This window comes from Cardiocondyla obscurior, linkage group LG22, assembly GCF_019399895.1.
Source record: "Cardiocondyla obscurior isolate alpha-2009 linkage group LG22, Cobs3.1, whole genome shotgun sequence".
Lineage (NCBI taxonomy): Eukaryota > Metazoa > Arthropoda > Insecta > Hymenoptera > Formicidae > Cardiocondyla > Cardiocondyla obscurior.
Genome location: NC_091885.1, coordinates 4,050,383 through 4,076,405, shown reverse-complemented (window position 1 = coordinate 4,076,405; position 26,023 = coordinate 4,050,383). Strand labels below are relative to the sequence as shown.

At 48.1% G+C, this 26,023-nt stretch overlaps 1 protein-coding gene across 1 annotated transcript; it reads right to left on the bottom strand.

Annotated features, from left to right (window-relative positions):
* Nucleotides 1-92: 92 nt before the first annotated feature.
* LOC139111064 (synaptic vesicle membrane protein VAT-1 homolog-like) lies at nucleotides 93-24,491 on the bottom strand. Its single transcript, XM_070671116.1, has 7 exons — nucleotides 23,883-24,491; nucleotides 11,081-11,210; nucleotides 9,111-9,326; nucleotides 5,288-5,436; nucleotides 4,980-5,139; nucleotides 4,308-4,734; nucleotides 93-4,169 (listed from the first exon to the last, which is right to left on the bottom strand). Exons 1-7 carry the CDS (start codon nucleotides 24,191-24,193, stop codon nucleotides 4,144-4,146), a joined length of 1,419 nt encoding a protein of 472 aa, XP_070527217.1. The 5' UTR covers nucleotides 24,194-24,491; the 3' UTR covers nucleotides 93-4,143.
* Nucleotides 24,492-26,023: the final 1,532 nt, after the last annotated feature.

The following is a 26,023-nucleotide window of genomic DNA, read 5'->3' as shown; positions in this document are numbered from 1 at the left end:
GCGTTTTCGAGTATTCAGAGCCGCAGAACCTCGGAATTGACAGGCCTTCTACAAATTAACGGAAAGCAGAGATCTCGCCGAAAGAAAAAATATTTTTTTTTTTGAAGCAATCTTTAATATAGCAACATAGTCAGTCTTACAATAATAAGCCAAAAATACAATCTATATATCAAGCTTGAACGGGGAACGGGCGAGGGTAATATTCCTTTCTTTTATTCGCGAGTGTCTTCGGCGTAGCCGGTCCGCGACCCAAGTCTCACAGCCGGAAAATGCGCGTTGCTTTCGCCCGGGCCCCTCGGCAAATTTTACAATTTTACACAATCATAATGTATCACGTTTTCGCGAAACTAGGTCTTGCTCTCCAACGGTGCAATTTCCTTCAATCAAGACGCGCAACATCCTGCAACTTCTCCTCCAATTTTCCCGTGCCAGACGAAGTGGTGACCATGAGATGAGACTGATGCTATTTCCATAACGACAGAAATCCTCTTCGAAGCCTGGAAAATTGATCCTCGTTGCGTATCTCCTTATCCATTTGCGATTCTCGGCGATGAGTTTGCAATGTAGACGCAATACAGTTCGGAGGATTCATTCCGGTGGCGTTTAAATTTATCAAAAAATTACTGAAGCGCATGGGGGTTTCGGGAGCGACGATATGCGGATTGTCTCGCGGGTTAAAAACTCGATTAAAATGCGATATATAAAATTGATTCAGTCGGACGACCCGAGTCGCAAAAGTGCGAACGCGCTAAACGCCTGGCTTTACAAAATAGAAATTGGTAGAAACATTCTCGCAAGGTCCACGTGGGCTCTCACGTATCTTATAATTAGGATGTCCCGTTGGAATTACGGTTAAAACATGTGGCAGATATACAAAACAGCGCTGCGACGTCGAAGGAAGGATAGCGCACGATATTTTTTTCTTTTTTTTTTCCATCTTCGGACTCTCGCTTTGGAAAAATATTTCCAGAGTGCGGCGGTTAAATGTTGCACTCGTGATTAATACAAGTCGTCGTAACGAGCTCGCTACTACGCTCTCGGCCTTACGTCCGAGTTGTATCGCGCTTTTTTCTCGTTATCGTTAAGTATCCGACGATCGAGAACGCAAGAGCTGGTTACTCAGAAACCTATGGGCTACAAACGCATTCACGAGGTCGTCCCCGCAAGGGACCGCAGTTCTCTGGAAACGCAATTTCTCACGGCAGTCGTATGTATAAGATTTGGTTGTTTGATTAATATTACACTAGTCATTCTGTAATGGCATTCCCTTTCTTTTCGATTCGCGCTTCCATTCCGAAGCTCTCGCATCCCGCGCAACATTATCTCGCACAGAATCGGGATTCCCTCGGATTCTCATGCCCGACACTCGGACCCAAGTGAACGAAAAGTAATCGGGAGGAAACGACCGATACAAATATATAGATATACTATAATATAATAGAGTTATTTGATGAAACATTTAAAGCCTTACAATAAAATATACAGTATGGTGTGTGGTGTTCCGTGTGTTCACTCCCATGTGTGAGCGTGTTATTCGTGTACTCTCTCTCTTTCTTTCTTGTCCGCCTTGTGTGGGATCGTGTGTTACCGTTCGGTGTTTAAAAGTTGTCTCAAAATATGCAGCCACATTTACTATATTTTTCGCAGTTATTTTTTTTTTCTTTTTCAGAATGATACGTTTTTCCTTTTTTTTTCTTTTTTTTTTCTTTATCTCGACGAGCGAGGATAGTGCATCCTTGGGCCGAGAGATTCGACGCAGCAGTTAATTCGCGACGTTACACCGTCGACGCGCATCTCTCATCTCATCCGACTTTTCCCTTCCGCATAGTGATTTGTATAATATAGATATCGGTATACAGAGCTAGTATCAAATTCTAACGAAATCGGCTACATCAAAATTGTTCCAACGTTCCGGAGATATGCACACTTCATTCCGCGTCAGTCGGCTTATTCAGCCGCGTTCCGAGGACACGGCCTCTCTTATCCCGTTCTCTTCCCTCCGTCTCCTCGAGACTCGCGAGGATCTCTAATCAATCTCTCATTTATACTAATACGATACCTCGCTCAACAGATCGCCGCTAGTAATGTGTCCCTTCGCACACGCAGAATCAGCCGAATATATCGCGCAATATATCACGGCCGGTCGGAAAGTAGTAGCTCGAACGGTTCGATAGTCGAGAAGAAATCCGCAAATGCGGATCTCAATGTAACTTATCGGACTGCAATTATGCCGTACGGTGTCCAAGCGACACAGCTTGCATTCACGCGGCAATAAAAAATTGAGGCCCTTACATACGTCAGACAGTTACCATCTTTATAAGAAAAGAAAGAAAAAGCGATATACTCTACGACGCTAATTCGTTAAATTACTCTTCATGTACACACGTTGGTGCAACGTCGTTAAAATGTTTATAAAATTTCATTTAAACGATAAAAAGTTACTCGGAATCTTTAAAATACATTGTCAAAATACTCTCGTCAAAACTGATTCGAAAGTCTCCCTTCCGCAAAAGTAATTAACTCTTTCGTCGGAAATGATAATACGCCAAGACAACTCTCTCGGAGCGGTCTTCTTTCCGAACGTCACTCGGCTAGGGTTTTACAATTTCAAGCTACGATTACTCAGTCTAATTACATTTTCGCATAATTAGCTCGTACGGTAGATCGGTTGGTTCTTACATTCAAATTAGATATTACATGTGATAGCTATCCAGACTTTTTGGCGTGTGATAAACATCAACGAATGTATGTCAAATAATTTTGCATTTCGTCGGATCTCAAAAACTTAGTCAAAATATCTTGAAAGCGTTTCGTTGATGTATCGTTGCAAAGATCAGTACATATCGGTAATTTAAAAAGGATGTAAAACTCCGACAAATAGAAAAATATCGGCCGCGATAAGCTTTGTCAGGCAGTTATATTTAGACACTTTAATTCCTCCCCCTTTTTTTCTTTTTTTTTTTTTTTTACTTTTCAGGTTTTACGTAGGAAAATCTGGAAATCTATAATTAATGTTACGTGACGATTACAAAATGCGAAGGTGTATGAAAAAAGTGTCTAAATTTCAGCGAAATGCCCCGCAATGTGTAATGCTAAATATTACTCTTGACTTTCATGACTATGTCGTTAAAATTTAAAAGGATATTTCACCGTGACAAAAGCATCACGATGAATAATAAGGTGGCGTAAAAACATCTTTAATACATAAAATTTACATACGAAAGTAATGTAGCCCCGCGTTTCAGCACTCTTCCACGGAAACTCTAGCGCAATATGTTATTTTATCCCATTAAATTACAAATAGAGGTAATATTATATTAATGTAAGAGATTGTTAGTATATATCATAATAGCAGCGATAATATTCGATACAATAGATAGAGCCGAGTAGGCGGCTGTTGGACAGCATACAATTATTAAACTGCTTATTAAAGTGCATTTCTATTATTATGTTGCCTTCGCGATTATTTAATAAGTACGGAAAGGTATCTACCATTTCCCAAATAATGACGATAACAATAATATATATATAAAAAAAAGAAAAAAAAAGGGCGATTTAATAACTCCAGGGTATCCAACAGTCGTTTACTTAACTCCTCGCAAAATTAACCATTTGGTCGGTGTGAAAAAATAAACATAACGTTCTTATATTCTGTAAACTACTGTGGACCGCATCAAGATTGTTATTTCTATTTGGTTGATTCTCTCATTCTTATGCAATATTCTGGTTGATTTACTCCCTTTCGATCTCTTAATCTCGGTGTAAACGCGAGTAGAACCGATACATGCAGATAATATGACAAATAGTGGAATTTGTTAATGCGGAAAAAAAATATGTAGCTTACGATGCAAGCAATCGATCGCTTGTTAAACCGAAGCCTGAAGTTTGCCCGGATAACGAAAAAGATATATTACATTCTCTCGTTAATATTATATAGATAGTACGATATGAATTATGGCTCACCCGTTCTAGATCATTTGCATGTATAAATTCTACGCAATACCATTCATGGATTACTCAAATCAGTTTGTCGATCTCTCGAATAACGGCGATGGATCTCTTAGCAATAGTATTTTCCCGGGAATTCTTGATGTTTTATGGGCGTAATTTTTTGTTCTTATATGATTAGTTACTATCGCTAATTCAGCTAGATTCCTTCTCTTTCGAATCTAAAATAAAAGATACAAATTAACATTAGATATTTGATTTTTAAAGGAAAAAAAAGCTTCACGAGGTAATACGATATTTCTGTATTCACGCTTTAATAAATAGTTTGATAAGAAATTTATCAGACTTTGCTTTCTTACCACTATCAGATTTGTCTTCTGAGGTACCGTTTGTCAACTCTGGCTCTTTCTTCTTCTCCCCCTCTTCCGACTCTACGCTAGACGTCTTTTTCTCCTCCTGGTTCGCGGCCTTCTTGTCTTTCGCTTTGCCCTTAGCCGGCGTGGCTGGTTTCGGCTTCGGCTCCAGGCTCGGATCCAGCACAATCTTGCCGATGTTCTTGCGATCGTGCATTTTTTGCATTGCCTCGGGCACATCTTCCAGCGCCCATGTCGAGTCCACCAGTGGCTTGATCTTGCCCTCGCTCCAGAGCTTGTATACTTGGTTCACCGCTCGTCGGACGAACGCGTGGCTGCCGTGCTGATACATCAAGTGGCGCAGATTCAGCCCGGACAACGTCTTGTTTTCATCGAACAGCTTTATGGGCGACACCTTGTCGACTTGCCACCACTAAGCAACAGATAATGAAATTAAAATGTCATAATTATAAGGCGAGAAGTATACCGGGAGAAAATCCTTGGAAAAGATAACTTAAAGAAGAACACAAATACTTATAAAATCTTACAGTAAGGCATTTCTTTTTTTTTTTTTTTTTTTTTTAAATACGTAAATGACATTTCGTTGAGCTGTACTTTTGCACGAATAAATCCTGAAGACGGCGATCGAGAAGTAAATTAATTTATTGAGCTACGTACTGATCGCGCTGCGGAAAAGAAGCTCTTGGTTTCGCCGGTGACGACATTGCTGGACCCGTAAAGGATGTACTTGCCCATCGGCTTCAATAGGGCGTAACCCTTATTACACTCCTCGCCGCATAAGCAATCCAGGACGATGTCCACGCCTTCCGGTGAAATTCTAAACAAGGGAAAAGTCGCATGAGAAACATGTAAAACGTTCTCCATACCTTACACGCTGTTAATTAAAACTAATATTTAATAATGAATTAAAGTAATTAACATTGAAGAATAAAAGTTAATTGCTGACGTCGTTTTCTCTCACGCACTTTCTCACTTCGTTGCTGTAGTCCGCGCCGCGTTCCAGAAGATGATCGATGGTCCCCGCGTTTTTAAGAGCCTCGTGCTTAGATTTGCTGCACACGCCGAAGATGGTCACGTCTTTTACGGTTTTCGCGAGCTGCACCACCGCTTGGCCCTAAAATGCAGAAAATTATATTTTCCATTAGTGGCGGAAGTCAATTTATCATCGGAAAGAGGATCAAGGAGATCGGTGGAAGCTTCTTCCATTTTTTTTTTTTTTTTTTTGACGGGTCTTCGCTAAGAGTATGCGAGAACGTTATACATCGCCACCTTCTCTCCCAAGTCTCTCCTTTTTGCAGCGCGCTACTTTTTGCCGAGAAAATCCAGTTGCGCGCTGAATCGGACGGGCGGCGTCGAGGCCCCCGCTTGCTCTGCTCGTAACGCCGCGTCTTGAGAAAGGATGAGATGGGATTAACAGAGAAAAAAAAAAAAAAAAAGAGCGTGGCCGCTGCTCGAGATTTTCAACAGAAGCGGCATACATTATTTCCAGGAATTGCGCTCGCTGCTTTCCGTCTCTCTTCTCGCCGAGAATTCGATACCAGGGAACTCAGCAGCCGATTCTAAGACCGACTTAAATAAAAAAAAAGAAAAGAAAAAAACAGAAAGAAAGAAAGAAAGAGAGAAAGAGAGAGAAATATTAAAACCAGAGAACAGAAAGCTCCATTTAGAATCCTCAAATAATCATAAGAGACAGATTTTGGTTCTTCGACTTATTCCGCTGTCTTTTTCCCATCCCTATACTTGTTAATCCAGAAATCACTATGCAATATATAAAACAAATAGAAAAAAAAAAAAAAAAAATAGAATAAAGGAAAATAAAAATTTCTTTTTTTTAATTTACACATTAAAGTAATAAATTAATCGACTCAAGCGATTACTGAGCGGATAAAGTCATCTCGAGGAAGGGCTACGAAGGAGGAACCGCAGGGGTGACAATAATTCACGCTTGCAAACGACAATGAGCGCCAAGGAAAGCGGGAGCGGAAGGCGATCCTTTGCGCGTTTAACCGCGAGAAAAGCTGGTCACGCGCGGCGATAAAGCTCCGCGAGAGGCTCGTGAAAAATACCCCGGTTTCCCGATCACGTCGGAGGACCTTTCCCCTCTCGCGCTGCTCCCTCAGACGGGATCGTGTCATATCTCTTCCGCCCGTCCGTCTTTCTTCCGTGAACAACGTCTGAGTGCCGTCCCCGGTATTCGAAAGGGCTTATCCCTTCGAAGCAGACGCGCCCGACATGGGGAGTGTACACAAGATGTACAACGGGGCCGGGTTTACCATGCGTTCCACGGGAACGGCTGATGATCGCCACTCGGTGGCTATTTATAGCACGGGCAAACAGCCGGATCGATTTCAGAAACGCGACTGATCGCCGTTTAATTGATTTCTTCTCCGACTGCTGGAAGGGAGAAGCCCATCGTACGCTCGTTCCGTTTCACGAGATGTATAATAATATTCTAACGTTATATAACGTTGCGCGAGCAGCTTGCGAAGCTCTTCGAATTACGTACAAAAGATATATAAGTCGTTATCAGCACCCGGAGCTAATTATTTAACTTGGCACGGATACATAAGAATGCAGACAGAAAGTGTTGTAAAATTTCAGTTAAAAATCTCTCTTTAAATATATAAACCCTGGGAAGTATCGGTGTTGCTGCGGGAAATCGGCTGTGTTTAAACCCATCTCTCTCTGCAGTCATCCCTAACCGCGGGGGAGGGGGGACGTAGGGACGAAAGAAGGAAGAGCGTTAGGGTCGCGGCTCACCAAACGGTAAAACGTAAAATTTTAAAGCTCGGGAAAAGCGGCCGATTAGACTAAGATAAAAAATACAGTCATTTTTGGAGCCAGTTATAATTTTGTGATACTTCCGAGAGTAAATGATTGACTCAACTGTGCAAATACATTTGATAAAATTGTGCCCGGCTCCAAGAATGATTTTACTTTTCTCTCGGCACAAGTCAGCAGGGAGCACACGTGGCAAGGCACGCTGGTGTGGAGGGTAGCCTAAGACCGCGCCACGTGGTGGTAACGTGCCGGCGACGGCAGGGCGGTGGTATGGTCTCAGACGGGTGCGGTCCATGACGGTGGTCGATGAGAGAGCGAAAGGTTGCCTGGCAACCCTCACACCCCGTGCGATCCGTGCACCGGCATCCCCCGGCAGATTTCGCCTTCCGTCTCAACCGCCGGGAAGCGGCGGGGGTCGAACTGGCTTCGGGTGTAACCTGTTGAGTCGTATTGATCCCGACGGCTTCACCATCTCCGTCTTATCTTCTTCCTTCCGCCCTTTCTCTCTCTTTTTTTCTCCTTTCGTCGCCGAGACAGCGAGAGAACCAGAAGAAGAGAGAGAGAGAGAGAGAGAGGAAGAACCTACCCCGCGTGGCCGAGGAACCCGGAAATACCTCTCGGTACTTAAACCCTCTCGATTCTCCTCGTCGGCGCTGGCGAACCGACCGTCGCGGAATTCTTTTCTTTTTCAGCGTTCGCGAATCCATGAACAGCTCGGACAAAAATCGATCACCGCGGGCGAGTAGGACACGAAGCCGGTGAAGAATTTTATTTCGCGAAGATCCACGGGGGATGAAAACTTATTTCGATACTCTCGGCGATGGAAAAATCGGCGTGTAATTAATATATTAATATATCACGAACGCCCAAGCATCTCGCTCGACAACCCCTTTATGACACGTTCACGTTCACGTTCGCTCGTCGCGTCTACGCTGTCTTACGAAAGGCAACTTGGTAAGCTTGCGGAAGAACACGCTCGATTACTCGCGCCCGTCGCTCGCTTCTCGTAAAAGGATTCCGGCGATGTGTTAGCAGCAAAGTTAATGACGGCCGCTTCCCGGCCATTTGGATCATTTTGGATGCTGCGGTCGTAACGCCGCTATTTATCGGATTCGCGCCGCTCCGAGAAACGTGTATGCACACCGGCTGTTTGCGTTTACGAGCGGAGCATATTTGCGCGAGGCATCGTCTTGCTTATGCCGCGATAAAGCTGTCGAAAGCTCGCAAGAGCACCCTTCGCTCTTCACCGCTTTTCCGCCAAGCATTCTCGCACGTCGGAGGCGGTGCTCCTTTTTTTCTTTTTTTATTTCTCTTGTATCTTGTCGCTTTGACAATAACCGCTGGAAAATTCAAAGTCATTATCGTGCCGAGCGCTGTACCATGGAACTTAATACAATCACGCGCGCACAATGAAATATTATTTCACAAACGCGTAGGCAGGTAATATCATTGGGCTGATTCAATCCCGGCGAGGTAGTCGATTTTACATGTCGCGCGCTGTTAAAATGAGCCCGATCCCGCCGTGTAATTATAAAATTATCTGCCGATGGATCGAGACGAGCGGAATCATTTATAATAATGAGTTTGCTTTGTGAAAGGGACACTGCGGATAAATCGCCACCTTTAGTGTTAATATGCGTTTGTAAACGAGAAAAGGACGAGAGGCAATTAAAAAAAAAAAAAATTTAATTTATTTGTTATAATTTTAACAAAAAATTAATTAAAAAAAATAAAAAGAAAAAAAAGGAGAAAAAAGAAAAACTATTTCGAATTATACACAATATAAACTAACACAACGATCATAATGCACCCGTGAACATTGATTCCTCGACGAAGAATACGCGAGTGAGAGGGTGCAATTAAAAAGTCCAACTCGTCATTCCTTTCTCCTCATATCCGTCGAGAAGATAAAGGCGAGAGGAAAAGGGGGAACGGAGTGCCCCGGCGCTCCCTCGGGAAAAAGAGTGTAAATACAAAAAGATCGAGGAGACTCCTCTGGAGACTTACCACCCCGCCGCCGGCGCTGTGAAGTAGCAGGCTCTTGCCGGGCGTAAGATGGGCCAGCTCGAAAAGCAGGATGTAAGCCACGGTGTAGTTCATGGTGATGGCGGCGGCGTCGAGGTAGCTCATCCCGGACGGCAGCGCGAAAACGGACGTTGCCGGCACGGCGACCAGCTCCGCCCAGGCCTTGTGATCGGGAAGGGCGACCACCCTATCGCCCACCTGCGAAAAGAAACAAGACCAAGATGTAGTCGAACACGCGAGATGCATCCTGAAGATCGGGAGAGACCGACGTTCCCGGACCATTACAAAGATCGATTCGTGAAATAGGAACATTTTGATGATTCGATCCGTAGAACCTCTTTTGATCTTCAGACGTGAACCGAGAGAAGAGCACATCTTCTGGACGTAATCATAATTTGATTTTATTTAATTATTTATTATCGATTATTATAGAGTTGAAATAAAAAATAGTATAAAATTGTGACTGAGTCCGGAAATGACTGTTACATTTTCTCCCAGGGTGCTTTGAACGTTTTTCGTATTAAATTAAAATAATTCGATCGCGCTCCCGCTAGAACTCCTTTCCTCGCGAGACGCGCGACACCCAGCTTCCGGATTACACGGCAAACTTTGGTAGCGTATTTGCCGGATGGGGCTCGACGATTTTACACCTAGCGCCCTTCTCGGGAACGGCGGGAGCCCTTCTTATCGAATTAGGCCTCCCGCTGTAAACCATCTTGATAGGCAGGACGAAGCAGGAGCATTACTTCCGACCCATGTGCTCGAGAGGAGCACTCGCTCCCTCACCTCTATTTCCCCTTTCAGGCGAGACCGACTCTACACGTGGCCGGATATCTGAGCTTGGGCTCGCTCCTGATCTCGGAGACTTCGAGGAGTCGCGAAAATAGACCACCCCGAGCACAAAAGTTCCCACGCGCGCGTTAAGAGAAAAGTAACGTCACTTTCTCGATTTAATCGCAAATTAATTTCACGATATTTCCAACGATAAATACGACCGAGTCGATCCACGCTCCTTATCGTTGGAAATATGATATAAATCATAAAATTCTGGTCGCGGGCCAGGACTATTATCTCAACTGTGTTCCTCTCCCGAACGACCGGCGCCAGCCGGTTAAAAAAGACCCGCCGCGAAGAGATTCCACGGGCCTTCGAGCCGCCGCGATTCTTTCGCGAATAACGTTAGGCATAATAACGGGAGCGCGGCGCCGGCGGTGTCCGAGACGTTAAATACGGGCCCTCCCGACGCGCTTTATCGCGCGGGATACTCGTGCGGTTCATTTTTCTTCCCCTGACGTAAAGGCGTTTAATAATAAAGACGAGGGAAAGCGCGCGGGATGTTTTATATTATTTACGGCGATCAGATTGAAGGAAGGCGTCTTCAAGAGGCCCGAAAATAATTTAACGCCTACCGGGCTCGTGACGTCAATGGCGAAAGTCAACGACGGGGATCTAAAAATCATAGCTAGACTCTGTACGTTACGGAACCGACGTTTTCGCGCGCGCGATTAAAGCCAGAATCGAATTAGAGCCTCGCCGGCGTTACAAATCGAACTTCTAATCCCTCGTCGTGTCGAGAGGAGCCGACTTCGCCTCGCTATTGTGAAGGAGAAAGGCAGCGCCTTGCGACTCAGTTACGCGCACTTCCGCCGGCGGGCAAAGTTTCCGGCGCGTAGCAGATCCGCGCTTCCGCTCGCGTGCGCTTTCGACATTTGCCGTCGGGAACTGTTTCGCCGTTTACGACGACGAGCGGCCGTTAATCTTGAGAAAAGCCGCGGAGAAGGTGCGCGATACTCTGGCCCTCCGCGGCTTGAAGTCGCGCGTTTTATTTTCAGCCGGTAATAAAATTTCCAAATACACGGTGGAAACTTGGAGTCGGAGGCGGGCTTGTTTACAATTGAAGTTTGCGCGCTTGTAAGCAGATTCATTAAAAGTTCCGGGTACCCGGTACTCACTTTGAAGTTCTCGACGCCCTCGCCGACCTGCTCGATGTCACCCGCGCACTCCGAGCCCATGATAAACGGAGTCTTGGGTGGCGAGTCGATCGCGCCCTGCCTGGCCATCAGGTCCTGGAAGTTCAGGCCGCTGTAAGAGAGAAAGAAGAAAAGGGAATTAGAAATGTCGCGGCCCGTACCATATTAGTTCAAAGAAGGAAAGACGATCTTGTTACCGAGAAGCTCGATAAGACAAAACGATAACAATTCGAAACAATTTTTCTAATAAATACACGACGCAGGCTCACAACGGTTTGATGAATGTGACGTCAAATCTGAGATTACCTCGACTATCTGTTCCGAGAGATAATTTATACCAAGAATTACTACGGTGTCACTCGGTGTACTCGGAATTAAAGTTCAAACGCCACGGCATACAATGGCTGTCGCAGATGGATTAAATAACAACGTAATAATTTAATCTCGTAATTCCTCGATGATCCGCAACTGCTGCGACTCGTGCTCCGGGAGAGAGACATAGTTGCTTCTGGACTTCCACCGCGACTATTTTGATACTTTTAATTAGAAATATAATTGAGCTTATTAATATTTATCGTTGCAAGTAGGATAAAAACACGCTCGGGGACCGAAAGCGGCTATATTTTTCTGCCGGCGCGGCGGATTCCCGGTATAAGTAAAGCGTTCTACGTGCGGGGGCTACCTTCGCCGGTTAGCAAGGGTCCGAGGCGAAGGGTGAGCCGAAGGCGCCGCGACGCCTAGACCTGGCGTCGCACGCAATGCCAAGCGCGACGGGTCCGTGGCGGGCGACGTGGCTCATCGGCATCGGGAAATATTTACCATCGTCGGCGAAAAGTTCGACGGCACTTCGACGGTAAATGCCCGGCCGTCGAAATTATCGGGGCAATTCGCGTGTCGACATGCCATCGCGCGATCTAACACACAACGAGAAAAAAATACCCGGGAGAGATATATTTCGATCTTTTCGACTCGGCCGTGGTTTTATATCTTTAATTTTTTTTTTTTTTTTTTTATTAAATCAATTACAAGTACAATTAGTTGTTTGATTGATATTTATTGTTGGGAGTATCGCGAAGTTATAGTCGAGTCCAGAATTAAGTTCCTTTTTCTCTCGGTGCGGCAATGGAGATCAGGAGGAAAAGGGTTCTTTTGCCGGCTCGAGAAACGCGATTGTTTTCGCTTTCCGTGGACCTCGATCGCACGGGGCGCCTTTCGCGAGATACGTCGTGAATTGTTATCAATTTCGCGCACGATACCGCGCGTAATTTCCTGAAGCACAGCGCGATGAATCACCGCGTGTGCCCGATGAAATCTCGTCCAAGGTTGGCGAACGTATCAGAAGTGCCCACGCGGCCGTTTATCGCGCGTTACTTAGTTTTTACATCTCGCTGGGATTCGCGCTTTTCCGCACGTGCCGCCGCGCTGCGTTAAGAAGTAAGAAAAAGGAGGAAACAAACGGAAAAGTAAAAACCAAAAGCGAGAGGAAGGACGACGATATTTCCGACAGATGAAGGGAGTGAATTATTCGCGGCGAGTGACGTAATTTCGGCTCGAGCTTGCGGAGCTTCTCGATGCATCACGCGGATAAAATAGGAATAAAATTTCTCGTTAATCTTTATATCTGAATGTCGATTGTCGTTCGTGGAATTTGTAGCAGCATAAGGTATAATTATATATAATATATATATATATTAATTACGTCTTTGTCAGTTAAATTGATTCGATCACGCTTTGTCGCTTGACATTTCGCAAAACTACGGCTCGGTCCAGAAGGAACCTGGTATTCTTCTTTCATTCCGCAGGCAGTTAGTTCAATAGACGCGTTTCGCGGCCTTCCTACTGCTATCGTACGCATTTCGCCGATAACGCAAGTTTTGCGGCCGTGAAACGGCACGCCGCCCAAGTAAATGGAGCTCCGTCACGATTCACGTGACGATGACTGCATCCGCATGCACCGGCCGCGCATTGTCCACCGGTTCCACGAGTTTCACAGAGCGGATGGAAGGAAGCGAGGGGAAGGAAAACAAGGGGGAAAGGAGCGGACTTTCGTTGACGAAGCGCGCGCGATCGAAATCGTTTCGCCGCGATGGGTTCGAAAGCGACGGGACGCGGCTCGCAAACTCGCGCGTATCGCGAGCGAGGAGCTTCGCGTTCGAGGGATAATAACTCGTAATAAATCGCGCGGATCGAACGGCACGCATTTATTATTCACGCGTCCGGCAGCTTGACGGACGGCAAAAGACCGGGGGAGAGAAAAAGCGTGGGTGGGACGAAGGGGAAACACGTGGGAAACATACGCGGTTATTTTCGCGTTTTCCTTTCTCTCTCTCTCTCTGTCCCCTTTCCCCTCCCGGCGTTCTATGTTGCACGCCGAAGAGCGAATTGAAGAGAAACGAACGGCGAAACAATGATTCCATTCCGCGGCTTATTGACAGGCAGAGGCGTCCCTCCGCCAATTCGAAGTATTAGATTAAGTTCCTCGAGCCTGTTAAATCCCCTGAGCGTTCGCGCGCGGAAGCGTCAGGATTAAATTTCCCCGCGCGTAGGGCGTGGCGGTTCAGGTCTATTGCTTCTAAGATTAGAGACTTTAAACGACTGTAAAAAAAGTAGCCAAGAGTCGCGGAGCGTCCTGACCACGGCACAAAAAAACGCGGAACATTGTTCCTGGTTCTCGCGCGGTTTAACGTATGACTTCGAAAGAAAAAAAAGAAAAAAAAAAAAAGATCTTGTGCAACGAATAATATTTTGAGTGTAGAAAATTAACCGAGATTGATGAATAATTAGCAAATGTTGCGCTTAATTAATTTAAGGGATGGTTTAATTTATATATTATAACTTATACTGCTGCAAATTCTATTTCCAGGCGGCCAGAAACTTGTTTGCGCGATTAAAAAAAAGAGAAAAAAAAGTGCAATAAAATTGAACATAAATCTACGTGTAAAAAAAAAAAAAAAAGTAGAAGAAAAATACGTGACATGTTACGCGTACTATCGACGTTCTCGCAGGGGCGCTTTCACGCAGAAATTCCATGCTGGAAGCGTCGGCATTTCGCGGCGCGTATAACAAGCTCGACGGCGAGGACGCGAGCTTTTAACCATTTACCGCGACCACCCATCGTTCTATCAGCCGCTAATACAAACTCGTTGAGCGCAAATGCGACAGTTAAACGCAATAAAGCGCGGACGCAACTGCGGACGAAAACAAATTCCGTCCTACAAAGATAAAACAACCGCGGCGGCGAAGGCCCCGACGTGCCCGCGTAATGAAATTCAGCTCGCGTTGTCGTCGCAGTTAACTGCGGATAACGCGCGTGATTTAGAGCCGATTGCGAGAAGGAACGCGAGACGCTTTCCGTTCGCCTCGCAAGGTCCGACCCGAATTAATTTGATCGGAGAACAGAGAATACGAAAGCAAGAAGCTGTTTCGCGTAAAACTTTTTTTTTTTTTTTACACTTTTCTCTTGACGCAGCCGAGGACTTGAGATGCTATTTCTAAGACGCAAGGGACGGTGAAATTTTCGTACGGTTGAAATTTTGAGCTTTCGAAAGTTCCTGCCGTTTGCGTGCCGAGGCCCATCCACCCCGTCACTTTCGCAATTTGTCGTACTTAGGGCCGCTTCCGGTCCCTTCCGGCGCGCCGGCAGAAAAACGGTCCGTTCCGGCCGGACAAAATTTCTGCGCGGCCCTTATTAACCCCCTCGCAGTATCCGGCTAATAACGTCCTCACCGCGGGCGTAATTAGCGAATAATGGAGCGATAATCAAGGAAAAAGCGATCGGTTACGCGATAAAGCTAATAACGCGCGGGCAGCTAATGAAATTAAAATTCCACTAATTTAATCTCGCGACATTCTGTTGCTCGATTAACACGCGGGAAGCTGATCAAACATCATCGAGTTTTATGTCGAACGTGTACGCGGATAAGCTGAACTAATTACGCAACGAGACCGTGTTCTGAAGACGTTGTTTAAGTAACGCGCCTCCCCTCTTTCTTCGCCCGCCCCGACGATTTTTACCTGACGGTTTCGCCGTGGGAACCAGAATGGGTAACCATGATTTGACCGACCCGCTGTTATTTCAGGATTCTGAAAAGGGCGAGGGGACGGCGGTGCCGAAGATGAGGCCGCTCCTCGCGGCTCGCAATCGCTTAATTCCTCTAAATTGCGTCGAATTGAAGGGAATAATTTTCTCCATTCTTGGCAAGAAGGCAATTGAACGGGTCCGGACCGGACCGGCGACATGCAACGCACCCCTGGGTCATACAAAGACCGCAGAGATCCGACACGGAGACACGCACGCTATACAGGGTGTCCCTGGCGATTCGCGCGAGAAGGAAGAGAAATATATATATATATATATTCGAGCCGGCGAGAATCCCGATCTCCTGTCAAAGAGATTTTCATCCCGGAATGAACGGTCGAGCGCCTAATTATTTCCAGACGCCGGCGGTCGAGGGACGTGAAGCGTTAAAGAGAAAACGCCCCCGATCGGAAGCGCGTTTCGGTGTTTTGAGTAGAAAAGCCCTCGAAAATGAGAAACTGCGTAAAGTTGGCCTCCCCTTTCAGATGGTATCTCGAGCTCTTTAAAGGACAGAACTTTTGCGGAGGCTGTCAAAGTTCTAATTTTATTCTTCTTTTTTTTTTTCTCTTGAAATTTAAAAGATTGGGGACCATCTTCGCGAACGTGAAGCCAGGCCGTCGCCCCCTGATGTGCGTTTTTCCGCGGACGTGCCGCCGATCGATCGCCGTGGAAGACACCGAGGCGCCTACCCGAGCCGACGTAATCGCGCGGCGAAATCAGACGCACGAATCTCGCGTGACTCGCCGATCGCAGCTGACATCCGGCCGAGTGAAAGTGCGCCCGGGCCGCGTTTTCGCGTCGGAAAAGTACGACGAACGTGGACGACGCGTTGTGAACGCGTCGTACAAACAATTTGCGCGGTCATTAGGCCGATATCGACACGGCCGATGACGCCTTATCGCGAGGAAAGACCAAGTTCCCAAGTCCGTATCTCGTTTTCTCACCTTGAAAAAAAAAATAAAAAAAAACGAGGAAAAAAAAAGGGGGAAACCCGAGCGAAGCGCGTTTCGCGGAGAACGAATTGACGCGAATTGCGAAGGGAGCGGAAAGGGTCGAGTTATAAATAGCGGACGGGATATTACGGCCGGTTCGCGATTTACTCGGCGAAGTCGCCGGGACGGCGTCGATATCTCTCCCGCGGCCCGAGTACCTTATTCGAGATAAGCCGGGGCGCGCTGATTTCATTAACCCAAATCTTCCACGTGGGGAAAGAGGCGCGCGGGGGGAGGGATCAGGGCTGACACGGTGGATAAGAGAAATCGGCGATCTTGCCTTAGCGGGCCGATTGCAAGTAAAATCGGCGCGCGGATGAAGTCAGCGATCGAGATACCGAGCGAGTTAATGCGACGATACGGGCCACGCTCAGCAAATTACTTATCGTTGCATCATCGAACGATCGGAGGCAACGGAAAGAAAGACGGATAGAGAGAGAGAGTAGGAGAACGGAGTCGAGCCGAGGAATTTCGTCGCCGGCACTTGAGCGACAATTGCGACGGCTGTTTCTCTCGGAAAGCGACCGCGAGGGCTCGGAGTCGGCTCGGAGAAGCGGAAAGATACAGAAACGTGCCGCGAGGAGAAAAACGCGCGGTACCAATTACAGTGCAACACGCGCGACAGATGACCCCGAAGTTATCGCTGTTTTCAATGGGGGAAGAGACCTACGCGAAGATACGATATGGAAGTTCCTCTTTGTTGCCTTTTTACGGCGTTCCGATGAAGAATAAAAAAAAGAAAAAAAAAATAAGAAAAAAAAAACGAAAAAAAAAAAAGAAAGACAGATAGAGAGAGAGAGAGAGAGAAAGAGAGACGGAGAGGACGCTGCACTTTTCCGATGATCGGTCGATCGGCTCGATTAATGTGCGCGCGAAGCGGATCGCGATCGGGCGGATGTAACGGTGAGAGAACTCGCCGGAGCCGACGGAGGCTGGGGCGCGGATTAGTTACGCATGCGAGGATAAAGTGCGATCCGCTACGCGAACGTCTAATCTCATCCAGCAACATGCGTCTCGGATCCTCGGATCACCGGCATCGCGCGGTAAGAAAGAGAAAGAGAAAGAGAGATAGAGAGAGCTCGGGGATGAGAAACAAGCCACTTCGACATATCTGCGGGCCGATAAAACGTCGCCGGCGATCATAACGCGCGTATCGGATTAGCGGAATGCTCTCCGGGCGCGAAAAACAGATCCGAGGTGACGGCAGCTGCGGACGCGAAAGCGTACCGCGTCATAATCGTCTTTCGTGAGTCACGGGGAGAGCGGCGTGCGATGAATACGTTGACATAAGTGTCGTTTCCCTCCGCGATCGCGTACCGCCTTGCGCAACGTTATCTCTCCGGTGTGAATAATTCCCGCCGACCCGGTACCGTCGATCGCCCGGCATCTCTCAAGTCACGTGTGAGCTCTCGCGGCCCGATGGGCACGGCGTTATGATTTTAATGAGCCCCGGCTCCGCGCGATATAGGCTTCCCTCCGGTCTTTTTCAGTTCTCCAGTTTCAGATTCGACGTCGGTGGGCGAAAATAGCCGCCTTTGTGCGGCAAGAGAGGAGAACGGTTGCCCGTTCCCGGCGAATACGGCAAATCTACGCGGGCGATTCGCGAAGGCGCCGGAGGATGACTCGCCCGCTGTTGATCACGCTTATTGACCGGCGAGGAACAGAAAATACTTGGCCAGCAATGACGATAACCCGAGACGCGGCCGATTAGCCGATCGACTCCGGCCGTTCTTGCCGCGCCAGCGATATACCCGCGTGAATCATGCGAAAAATTCCGACCGCGTCTGCACACTTTGTAGACTCGCTCGAATGAATCAGTCGCGGAGAAGCGAGGTTCTCTGGGTGATACGCGCCCCTTTGTTGTCCGCTTATCACGCGAAATCGCACGCGCCACGCGAGAGAGCGCGATTACGAGACGCGTATGATGCATCTAGCGACGTGGTAAAAAATTCGCGAGGACTGTTGAAAGAAAAAAACAGGTCGCACGTAAATCGCCCGCATTTCTTTGCCGGCGGTCGAGTAAATAATACACGGGAAGAGAAGCTTCCGTATACACGGCGTGTCCGTGAAGTACTTACGTTACATTCAGAGGGAGGTATTATTACACGCGGAAAAATAATAGTTATTAAAACTCGACAGAGTAATAAAAATCATCGCGGAAAAGCGACGACAACTGAGCAACAGTTAAAGCTAAGTTTTCTTTTTTTTTTTTTTAATACGTGGTTACAAGATTTTTTTTTTTTTTTTACATCCAGGCAATTAATGATGAAATTAGCACGATTATTACTTGTGTGAATTTACTAAATTCTTCACCGTGTAATTTTATATCTGTTATACGGGTGTTGTATTTTTTACAATGCGGTACGTGCGGGGAAGAAAAAAAAAAGCGGTAATTCGGTAAACCTTCAATTATATCTGCTATTGCAATATCCTCCAAATTAATAAAATAAAAAAAAATACATAAAACAATGTAAAAACTAGTGACGTAGAATATAAAATAAAATAATATAAAATTAAATTAAAAAACTTCTTATTTCTTATTTCCACAAAAATTCCTTTAAAAAACAGTCTGCTGATTTTTTTATTATATTTTTTTACGATGCCACTCGCATATGATATCGGCTCAGCGTACGACGCGCGCAAAGAAGTCGAAAACAGAAGCCGATTACTCGCGCCGCGCGCGGAGATAAAAGCGATAGCGCGCGGCTGGATCTCTCTCAAAAGTTTTCGGGCGTAATACTTTCCGCGCTCGATGATGACTCGGGCAATAATTTCCGTGATTCAGCCGAGCGTGCGGTACGCACCGATAGATCTATGGGATGTCCGTATTGATCGAACCACACCCGTATTTCCTGCACCCTCTGCCTGCCTCGCTGCCACCCTTCCGCCCTTCCACCCCCCGCCAGCCCCGACACGCACGCGGATGTCAACGTAAATGCGTGCGCACAGAAAATCGACGTAATCGCTCGTGTCTCAAAAGCTGCGAATCACGCATTGATTTATCCACGGTTTAAATCCCCCCCTCCGGGGAAAAGCCGAGAAGCGTTTCGGAAAAGAGACGGAGTGATCGGAGACGCAGAAATGCTCGGGACAACGATTTTGAGACGCGAGGCTGAAGCTCGAAGAGTCATAATAGACGATTCTAATAAGCGTCAAGAAAATTGACCGGCGAGAAGCTGATCAGCTGCGTCGAGATTTGAGAAGAACAATCGAACGAATGAGCGTACACGGCTAAGTAATTCCTCGCGGCTCGAGCGACCCTTCCTCGAAGCCTGCTGCACATTGTAGACTCGGGCTTATTGGCGACAATCGTCGAGCGGATAGCTGATACCCATAAAAGCGCGTCCACTTCGGGATTGAACTTGACGTCGGGCAGCTGCAACGGGCACTTGCGCGATTACTCCACGAGTGACATAATATCGTGGCGCTGCCGAGATCGAGTCGGCGATAAGACCGAGAGTCAGGGATGATCTCAACGGAATCGAAACGCGAGAATCGGAGATCTACACAGGGCGGAAATCTAGAAAAGCTTCGGTCGCGCGAGCTCGAAGAGATGTCGGGGGAACTAGACGAAATTGGTCCCAGGCATCGAGGCCTGGTCTTCGTGGAGAACGGAAGCTGTGGGTCAAAGGCACGAGTACCTAGCAGTGAAACTTAAGACACGAAATCTGCCTCGTACGGGATTTTCAACGCTGCTTACGTTTCGAGATGACTCGAGCTCTCGGTTGCTATCAGAGAAAAGTAACAGTTTACTTTTTAGGGTTCGGCTAAGAATTCTATATTTTCAATCAGTTTATTCAACCGTACTTGTAATCAGAGATGTCGTAAAATTATGGTCGAGGTCGACGGTGACTTGTATCCTTTATCTCGTGGGCGTCGGTGTCGCGTTTTCTCACGTTCTCGGGCTTCCCGGCCCAAATGCTACGACGCGCCGCGGCCCTTGCGGCCCTTACTTACGCCCGTCGCGACCAGCACGCGCGAATAACGCGTAGACGGGCGTCGCTTACGCAAATTCCCGGCGCGCTTGGAATTCACGCGGGGCGAAAGCTTCGCGCGGCCGCGCGCTTTCGTGGAAGCGCTACGTCGATGAAAGGCGCCATTGTATCTGTCCCGGCGAGTTTATCACGCTAATGAGGTCTTAATATCGCGTTATGGGAAACTTTGTACGGATACCATTCAGCGGGCCGGCGATACGCCGCCGCGATTTGCGCATTCGTCTCTCTTCTCTCCTCTCCTCCTTTTCCACCGTCTCGCTCTCTTTCTCTTCCCGTGCTTTAAGGCGTTTCCAGCACTCGCCTTTCATCGCACGCATGCCTTTTTTTTCTACCTCCCCCCCCCCGTCGCCTCCAATTTCTTACGAGGGTCGCCACGAAGGGAGAAAGTGCACGGCGTACTTGCGGAATGTAAATGGAGATTACGGAATATAAGACGGACTCCGTTTCGAAATGAGATTAATGTTTATATATATGGATATGTATACGGTATATATTACGTTTCCGTGTTTAAAAAAAAAATTAACGGGATGACGAGGACGAGAATATGGAGCCGTGGTCCGAAACTCGGGTGCTCAGAAGAAAGTCAGCTGTCCTACGTCGCTGAGGGGTATATATTATACATGAAACAAGGTGGTTCATTGGACTCGATGCCGTCTCTCGCGTCTACGACGCGGGCGGAAGGACTGTTTTATTCAGGAGTAATCGCCCATTTCCTTCGGCGAGCGGATCCAGCGCGAGTAATGAGGAACGAGATACGTGGAATACGGGAAACCACCCGCTATCGCGAGCGATAAAAATTCAATGACGAGAGGGGAGGCGCGCAATCCCCCTTTCGGAACATTCGGATCTTAACCTTCCAGCTTGGTCTTCGGATTAAGTCGTTAATTATTATTTGGGAGACGACGAACTTCTGAGTCGAGTCACGCGGTCAATTTTTCGAACGCGAGGTCGCCAATTAATTTTTTTTAATTATTTTTTAAAACGTTTGCAACGTAAAATGGTTCTCGTAAAAAATAAGTATAATAATCGTCTTTAAAACGTAGTCGTAAAAAAAAAAGAAAGAAAGAGAGGGAGAAAGAAAGAAAGAAAGAAAGAATGTTAATCTATAAATATCCTCGTGACGACGCGCGCCTCTAATATCGCTTGCACTTTCAGTCGCGACATCTTAAATTCGACATTTCCTGCGACGAATAACCCTTTCGCTCCAAAGGGCGCGCGTGCACGCCCAAATGGAGTCCGCGCTCGCACGCCGTGCGGACCCCGCTCGGCCGAAACGGAAGAATGACCCGCGAAAACAAATTAAAAAAAAAAAAAAAAAAAGTAAACGACGTAAGAATCCGCTCGCGCAAATTATCAAATCCCGCTAACAAAAGCCGCTAAATCGCTCGCACATGATTTTCGTCCCTAGATTTTTATCTCTCGAAAAGCCTCGCGCCTTCGTTCGCGCCTTCGTGCTCCTCGAAAGACGCGGCTCACGCGACACGCGAAAAAGGAAAAGGATAGATACGGGTTAGGTTATCAGCGTTTTTATCGAAACGACAAACTAAACGACGCTTTGTTTAGCCGTTCGACGACGACGGGGATGCGCTCCGCGACTTAACGAACGCGTCTACGACGGGGCAGACAAATTTGTTCGCCCCGGCATTCGCATCGTGATGTCTTTCTATGGGGGCTATTTTCTCATCAATCCCAATAGCTTTTATAAAACGTGACTCACGCGTGAAAAGGTCCGCGCGCGCAGCCTTTGGCGAATCCGATGCCCGCCGTCGACTCCCCCCCTTTGCGCCCCCATCATTGTCGCGGCCGGCTCTGGCCGCGCGAGATAAAGCTCTCGCTGAGAGAGAGAGAGGAAAAAAAAAAAATCATTTTTCTGAACCCGAACCATAGTTCTGTGATACTTGTAATGAAAAATTTAATGAGAAATCCAATGAGAAATTTAATGAGAAATTCAATCAGAAATTCACGTTAGAACTTGAAGAGAACAGAGTCTAAAGGTACCGAGTTTAATTTCCTTTCGTCTTTAAATTCGCCGCGCCTACATTGATAAAAAAATTTATACTTGATCCGGCTGTGTATTCCGATTAAAAAAAAAAGGAAAGATATCACAAAATTGTAATCGAGACCGAAAAGTACCGATTTCCCCAGTATATTACAGAGCCCAGCTTGAGCCTCGCACCGAGCTGGAAATTAAGACAGGGATTAAACTCGAGTTTTAATTAATCGAAAGAGAATACCCCGGGTGCTTTTCATTTTTACCAAAAGTCGGGCACGAGTCGTCGAACAGCTATCTAATCTTAATCTCAATCTCCAGTCCGATACAGACTTAACGCATTAAACTGATTAAACAGCCACAACCCAGAAGCAGACGGAAGACCGTGAACCTCGAGATCGCGCGGACAACGCCCGCGATTCGGAAGCTGGTCAATGGATCATCGATGATCGAGCGTCAATCATCGATCGGCAGTGAAACGAAGCTCTCGGCGAGGCGCGTCAATAAATTCCGACGCAAGAATGCGTCTGCAGGCGTTAAATCGTCATTCAATTGCGCGTTTCTTTTTCTTTTCTTCCCCTCCCCCTTTTTTTTTTTTCGTCCCGAGTTTGGTATCGTCATTAAACGGATATAGCGGGCATCAAGTGTCACCTATAATATCAATCGTATCTTTCGACTGTTCAACACGCCCGTCGAACGACGCTCGTCTCCTACGCTGCCCTTCGAAATGAGAAGGAAAATAAACGGCCTTCGGAAACGCCGCCCCTCCGAAAGGGGAAGAAGGAAAATAAACGATCGACTGGAAAAAAATCCTGTGGAGGCGAGTCTTTCGTCGTTCCAAGTCTTTTTTTTCTTTCCCTTTTGTTTTTCTTTCTTTATCTTTTTTTTTTTTTTCTATTCTACTCGTTTAGGCGATTAGGAGCGTAATTATTCAACCGGCGACCCGCATATCGCGCGCCCCGAGTTTTCGTGGGAAAGCGAAGAGAGAGGGTCCTCGCTAGGAACAGCCTGGAAAAATCAGGCACGCCGCTGCACGTAGACGGGAAAGAATGGGACTTCTTAAATACCCGAAATGCCGAAAGCGACACCCGAACCTCGCGACCAAGTGCGGCGAAATGTGCATCGCGCCGTGCCGCACCCTGCCCGCGTAATCCCGCGACAAAGATCGCCGACGAAGGTCGGCCGTCCATATGGCGGGTGGCCCGCTCGTCGTCTCGCCGTGACCTCTCCCGGTCTCGTGCGCCCGTGCGCGATTCTACGAAATTCCGCGAAACAACGCGTGACGAGAAAATAAAAGAAAACGAAAAAGAAAGGAGAAAAAAAAAAAAACGAGGGAAAAAAAGTCCACCGTCGATCATGCACGCCGGTGACGCCGACGCGTGGAAACCCGGACCCGCCGGGAAAAAACAGAGAACGACCGATCGAACAGGTAGATTACTCCGGTCGACGTAGATCCCTTCGAAAAATGTCGAAAACACCGGCGGTACGCGCGCAGACAATGGCTCGCTCCCCGGCGAACATTCGCGGCGGTCGGCCTGCGAAATGCGAGACGCGCCGGCGGTGCAACGGGGAAAATATGGCTTCTAACGGCTCGGTGCAGCGCGAACGCGCAGGGAACATGGACCAGGGCATCGTTGCGCGAGCGAGCGAGCGAGCAGAAAAAAGGGCGGAAGAAAGGACGAGAGAGAGAGAGAGAAAGAGAGAAAGAAAGAAATGTAAAAAGACTCACCAGGCCTTGACGCGGATGAGAAGCTCTCCCTCGCCGAGGGTTGGCTCCGGCTTCTTGAGGACCTTGACGCTCTTGAGGCCACCGAAGCCGTTGAGCACGATCGCCCGCATGTCCTTGGGCGGCTCCGGCGTGGCCTTCTCCTCGCCGTTTTCCTTCGGCTTCTCGCCCTCGCCATTCTCCTCGATCTTCTTCTCGTCCTCCTTGCGATCCTTCGCCGGCTCGTCCTTCGCCTGCGGCGACGCCGCCGCCGTCTCCTGCGGCGGCTTCTCGCCCTCCGCGCCCGGGCTGGTCTCGTTCTTGTCCTCTGCCATCTTTCTGCGTCTCCTACCTCTCAGACGGCCTTCTTACTGGTACTCTGAAACTCGCGCGACGTCCTTTACCGCGAGACTGAGGATCTCCACCGGCCGCGGCGGGGATACGTCAAGAAAAGGGAGCGTGCGTCGTACCGTCCGCGAAGCGACGAACGGAGGAGAAGGAAGGCAAAAGGGAGATAAAGAGAGAGAAAGAGAAAAAGGAGGGAGAGAAAGCGCGCGCGCGCGCGAGTCCGCGATCGTACGTGTGAGTGGTCCGCTCGGTTTCGCACGATATTAACGCTCACGATCCGCCGCGTACGCGCTCCACGAAAGCCACAGTCGTTCTGTTGCAAATTTCTGCGCCACTGTGCGAAAGCGTTTCTTCTCTTCCTCGCACTCACGGTGCCGGCCGGTAACGCCAACGATGGTGTTTGCCGTTGCCTAGCAACTGCGCGCCCCCGCCGGACGGCGACTCGCACGCCGCCGGTTCCCCTCCGTCTTCTGCGCCTCCACCTGCCATGTTCGTCGCGTCGCCGCTAGATGCGCGCGCAGTCCGGCAGACGTCGCGTCGTTCGCTCCGCCGCGGCGAAGTAGTCCCCGTTCTATGCTCCCCTTTCCCCGCGCTGCGCGACCCTACCCCGCTACCCCTCTTAACCGTACGCTTCGCCGGCTCGTCCTGCGGCAGCCGCGTGGCTATAACCTAAAAATTTGAAAATTCCCTACTCCGCGGCGGCGGCCGATCGATCGATCCTCGGCGGAGGCGTGTACGTACGCGCTCCGTAATTACAAAAATCGCATGGAGCGCCGCCGCCGTCCGATCTTGATGACGCGGCCACGTAATTGTTCCTATGAATAATCGAAGGAAAAGAGGGACCGGGGGGCGTGTGCGCGTCGGGGGCGTCCGGGGCCCCCTTCGCGGCTCTTTCTCGACAAATTCACCGGCCGATTTGCACGGCCTGCGAGCCAAAACTCCTGGCATTTTCGCGGCTGCGATTTAGCACCCTAGGTGCTTTCCATTCGATGTAGCGAGTCGTCTGTCGTTTTTTATCTTTTTTTTTTCCAACGTCTAATGAACGGAGCGGGCGAAATACAATTGCGTCAACTTGCCGGTAAATGGAAAGCGGCCGCTGTATCTCGTGGGTGTGACGGCGGCTGGCTATCGTCGAGCGAGCGTCCACTATCTCGGCTCCCAATCGGAACGATTCGCGATCGGCCTCGCAAAGGCGCCGCTATTTCCGCGCCAAGGCCCCCGCGTCGGTAGAATCGACGACTATCTGGATATCGAGCTATTTTTCCTACGACATTTCCATGCGTCATTTTCATAATTATGATAATTGATGCGCGATTAGAGCAACCGCGCGCCGTTTTATTGCGCGATAGCGTACGCCGTCGTCCGCGGCGAGCCGCGCGACGGCTCGCGAAACAATTGGACTCGGTAATGAGAATCATGCGCGAGCGCGGCGAAGAGGATGTGCTGATTGGGATGAATGGCTCGCACTGTCGGAGGACAAAAAGTACTCTCCAAAGCTTTCCTGTCGCAACGAGGGAAAGATGCAGTCTGCTCGTGACCTCGGCCGTAAATTTCCCGTTGATTTAAACGCGGCTGATTTTAATTACATTGCGATTAGAATTATTACGAGGTTCTCGTCGAGGGCAAAAAGCAACTGCATTTTTCTTCCTCGGCGTGAAAGGAATCGTCCCGCGTTGTCCGACGGGTTGTAAATTTCGTGGCGCCGGTGAGAGATTGTAAAGCGCGTCTATCCCTTTCGCCCGAGCCCGTCCCTTTCGACATTTGCCATATGTTCCACATAATTCCCTGCCTAGACGGCACGGGGTGCCGCCTGTAAT